Consider the following 4,702-nt stretch of genomic DNA (forward strand, 5'->3'; position numbering starts at 1 on the left):
CCCCCCGCCCAGCTTTCATCTCGGCCGCTCATCCGCTTGAATGAATTGTGAGAGCCACCTCTGCATGTTGCGACAGGTTCTGCTGACTCTGACGTTGCCGACGAGCAGAAGAAAGAGAAGATTACCGAGTTAAGAACAAAGGAGAAAAAACTTCACGACGCCCTGAAACAGAAACTGGAGGAACTGAAGAAGATCTGCATGCGGGAAGCGGTTAGTCTGTCAAGTCTTCCACTCTCGATGAATGTTATTCATTCAGAAAGGTCAATCATTCGAGCTGATATGTTCGAAGCGCCGCTGCATAGCAAATCGCTAGTCCTTAGCGGGAATCAGTCGGCGGCAGTTTTAGAAAAGGCGGAGACCGCCGCTGCGAAGCATCCTAATTGGAAGGTGACTTGTTTGTTCTCGTTTGCAGGAACTGACAGGCAGATTACCGAAAGAGTATCCCTTGGTTACCGGAGAGAAGACCCCTCACGTCCGAAGACGTGTTGGCACAGAGTTCAAGCTTAACGACCTTTTCCCAGATCACGAGGTGCGACCAAAAGGCCGTTTCTCTCGATTTTTTTTTTTTTTTTTACAAGGATGCATTGTTGACTTTGCTCATTTCCAATTGTCTCTGTTTCACTTTTACCCTCAGGACCCTCATTTGAGGAATCTGGAAAGCAGATTTGCTTTGCAGCAGAAGATCGTGGAAGCAGCCATCAAGTTAACCAAGGAGATGGATCTCAGCAAGACGGTGAAGAAAAAGAGGAAAAACAACTGTCTGGATGCGATGAGAAAACTGGAGGAGATTGAAGGGGAGATCAACGCCTATCGGATCAGGACGGGAAAGAAACCCAGCCAAAGGGCTTCGCTGATCTTGCCAGGTAGCATCAATACACCGCAGATGGCGCGCAAACGTGAGACGGGCAATCGTTGGATGCTTCTTTTGCTGTTAACGCGGATCCTTTTCGGCGTTTGAGAAAACCGTTTTTCCTCTTGTCATTTTTAGACGACGTCAATCCATCAGAGCTGAGCTCTCTGTCTGACAGCTTCACACTGGATGAAGGTAATGACCCATTTTTGATCAGATGCCAATTTCTGGAGCATGCATCGGGTTCAAGCGAGCCTCTTTGACCTCCCAGATGACGAGCTGAGCTCCCAGAGGCAGCGCTCGAGTTCACTTCAGTACTCCCCGAGGCCCCACCATGCGGAGACACTGGGCATCCACTGCGGCAATGAGAGACGAGCTTCGGCGAACGACCAGCAGGTAGACGGCAGGTACGTATCACCTGTGGTCCAAACAATATTAATATTTGGACATCTGCTGCTTTTGTGTGTGTGCGTGTGTGTGTGTGTGAGTGCGTGCGTGCGTGGAGCTCGTCCAGACCTGCGAAGCCTCTCCAGGTCTGCATTCCTGCCAATTGCCACAAACCCCGCCCCCCTTTGAAAAATCTCCCCCTTATTCGTCCAAATACACTAGTTTTAAAAATAGAATGAAAAGAACGTGCCGATGCCCATGAGGACGTAACCAACAATAACCATACGAGGTGGGGAGAAAGGACGAGCGAATCATTAACGCGGTATTGCGTCACAGTTGGCTTCTAGTTGCCGCAACGCATTCGGATGTGAACTGATTCTAAGCAGTCACAATGTAAGATGACCTGAATGCTGTATTCAAGGTGACGCTGCACTCCTTTCATGGGTTGGCCGGGCTGAAAAGAACAGAAAGGTAATCCTTCCCTGTGTTGCAGGTTAAATTACAGTCCAATCCAGGAAGCACTCCGCCACAGTCACCACGATGCCTTGTTCAGCCACAGCAGTCCACACAAATCGGTTTCCAGACAGCCTCGTGATGCCCGCAGTATGCCCCCGACTCCGCTGCTCACACGCAATGCTTACAGCAGTACCCAGCTCAAGTATGTCGGGGGGTTTTTTTGCATTCCTTAATATGAACCCGTCTGGTCAAAGACGGATGCATGATGATCGGATTTGATTTCTGCGTTCGCCACGTCCAGATCAGAGGAGGCACCGCAGCTTTTTCGCCAACGGAGCGGGAGTCTGGAGTCCCAGTCCAAGGTTCTACTGGAGCCCGAAGCGCGTTTGCCCGCGTTCAACTTGTCCCCATCCCGGCGCAGCAACAGCACCGAGGTACTCGATGACGGCTCGTCCTACACCAGCCAGTCCAGCGTGGAGTACGCAGTTCCCGGGAACCACAACCAGCGACGTCGAGTGCGCGGCCGCCACAGGAAAGGCATATACGCCAACGCGGGCAGCATGCCCAACTTGGCTCAGCCGGAGGCCCACTGCTACGCCTACCGGCCCCGCGCTCGGCCCACCACTACTGCCTTCTACATCACGGGCTATCCGACCCATATGGAGCCAGAGCCTTACTCGAATGGCGTCTGCGTGTACGACAATGAGACGGAGGGACACTACAGCGTCAATCCGCCACTGCGTCCTGCCCACGCGGCCTATCGTGCCTATGATGTGCACGGTCGCTATGGCAACGATGAGCTCGACGGCACGTCTCAGAACCCGTACGCCACGCTTCGGCCGCCCAGGCACCGCCCGGCTCCCCGCGGCGAAGCCCAGATCTCGAGGAACTTTCAGAAGGCCGTCGTGGCCGAGCACCTGAGAGGCTGGTACCATCGCAACACGGCCTACAAGCAGCCCGCGTACAGCTACGACTACGACTACGACCAAGGCTCCCAGCAGAGTCTCAGCTACCGAATCATGCCTGCACCCTTCAGCCACAATAACAACCACCGGAACCACTCCTACTCATCAGGTTAGACGGGTCTCTGGGCCATGGCAATCAGCTAATCCTATGTTGACATCCAGTTAGTCCAGCATTAACTGGTGGCACTTGCCGATGTTCTCAGGTTCCTCCAATGGAAATTGGCACGGCCCTATCAGTGGTCACGGTAGAGCGGGTTGTGACATGCCCAAGCAGATGCCGCAGACGTACAGCTACAACACCGCTCCTTTTGGCCGCTCCACCCAGGGCAGGTAAGATGCAAAAAAACGTATGCCTTCATCCCATGAGCCACTCCCTGATGCAACATTTTCAATACGAGGTTTGGTGTTCTCCTCGTGGACCCATACAGGAACAACAATGTGCAATAATGTACTGTATGTGCAGCGTAGCAATTTTTTTTTTTTTTTTTTTTAACTGCACAATTACAAAAGAGTGTTCTCCACAGATCTTAAAAATGCGTCTGCCCATACAAGTCCCCTGTGCTGGCTTTCACATAGATGTGGCCCCCCTGACAGCACTTTACTATTTCTTGGCACAGCCATAACGGCCGGGGACGCCGCGTCTTTTCTCCCGCAAGCTCTCCCTCTTCATTTCCCCCGTCCTGCCTTCCCTCCTCTTCGTCCTCCCCTGGCTGGCAGGACGTCCAGCAGCGAGGAGGTTCAGGCCTCTACGGGGCACAGGCCCAGTACGGTGCTCCTTGCTGAAGGTAGCTCATAGTAAGTAGACAAGCCACGGCCGCAGCCGATGCCTTCGCTGCTATCGTCAGCTTGTTGCCAGTGTTTGGAAGTGAACCTTGCACCCGAGATGTTTGACTGACTGCTCAGTGTCATGCCCGACGCGGTGATCGCATGGCTGTGTCGCACATGCCCCACTTCTCCCGTAATTGACGTATTGGCGTCCAGCGCATCCAGCATCCAGCGGTCGCATTCCTCTGCAGTGTGCTTTGTTTTTTTTTTTGTTTTTTTGCAGAGGCCCCCCTGCTCACGTGCTGCCATTCACCCTTTTTGTCCACACATGCAGATTTCTCCCAAAGTTTCAATGGCAAAGTGGCAGGCCCCGCGAGGCCTCGACAGAGGTGTACCCAAACTACAGACCAGAAAAATTGAACCCCTTTTTTTCCAATAACAGAAGTGATTAAAAAAAGGATGAGAGACAATAATGTGAACTAGTGATCGGGGTCAGGTGACCTGATTGGCAGAATGCTCCCAAGAGCTTTCTTTTATTCCTTGCCGAATTCTCATTCAGTCATTCTGAGTGTTTTTGTGGTTAGGGAGCACTCAAGTGGCAGAGGGAAAATGTGGCCCCTGAGCATTGTTGGATTCCATTGCTGTGTGTGTGTGAGTGTGTGGTATTTACTGTTCCGCTACGTGGAAATATTTGACTACGAGTGGCTCTAGCACAGTCCGGCACTGATTGCTTGATGCTGCGACAAGGAAGGGAAAGTCAAATGTGGATGGACCCTTTCACGCATGTAGCATACATTGGACTTCTCGGGGGGTCAGATGCATTTGGACCAACTTCCAAGAGAAATAAAGTTTGGGGGAGGGGGGGGTGGTTGAGGGTGACCGTGAGATGACAAGAAACGTTGCCGTCTGCTGCGCACGTGTGAACGAGGCTCCTCGGTCACACCAAGAGCTGCTCCGCACTGATCGTGTTGTTCTATTTTCTTCTGATTTCAGATCCCCCATGGACGTCAACCAGACGGAGATGCGCAACCAAACGCCAACAAGCGTGGACCCACAAGATGGCATACACTGGCACGAAGACTCCGAACCAGGAACGATAGTTTAGCTGCCTGTCATTCCATCCTTTTTTGCATGACAAAGCTGTCCCTGTGCCTTCGACTGCACTTACCTGTTTTTCTGAGCAAGGCGAGCCAAAGAATGAAGGAATTTACACACACACACACACACACACACACACACACACACACACACAACACACACACATTGTGCGCGCGCTCGC

At 52.3% G+C, this 4,702-nt stretch overlaps 1 protein-coding gene across 3 annotated transcripts in view; it reads left to right on the forward strand.

The window, feature by feature from the left end:
• frmd4ba (FERM domain containing 4Ba) overlaps positions 1-4,651 on the forward strand; it is a 39,910-nt gene extending 35,259 nt beyond the window's left edge. For all 3 annotated transcript variants that reach the window (XM_019879470.1, XM_019879469.1, XM_019879468.1), the window contains exons 15-23: positions 77-210; positions 413-529; positions 635-863; positions 989-1,045; positions 1,122-1,257; positions 1,731-1,895; positions 1,995-2,767; positions 2,862-2,988; positions 4,417-4,651. In XM_019879470.1, coding sequence (XP_019735029.1) covers positions 77-210; positions 413-529; positions 635-863; positions 989-1,045; positions 1,122-1,257; positions 1,731-1,895; positions 1,995-2,767; positions 2,862-2,988; positions 4,417-4,528 — 1,850 coding nt within the window. In that variant the 3' untranslated portion in view covers positions 4,529-4,651. The remainder of the gene's footprint in view (positions 1-76; positions 211-412; positions 530-634; positions 864-988; positions 1,046-1,121; positions 1,258-1,730; positions 1,896-1,994; positions 2,768-2,861; positions 2,989-4,416) is intronic.
• The last annotated feature ends 51 nt before the right edge of the window (positions 4,652-4,702 follow it).

The sequence above is a fragment of the Hippocampus comes genome, unplaced genomic scaffold (genome assembly GCF_001891065.2).
Source record: "Hippocampus comes isolate QL1 unplaced genomic scaffold, H_comes_QL1_v1.1 scaffold44, whole genome shotgun sequence".
NCBI lineage: Eukaryota > Metazoa > Chordata > Actinopteri > Syngnathiformes > Syngnathidae > Hippocampus > Hippocampus comes.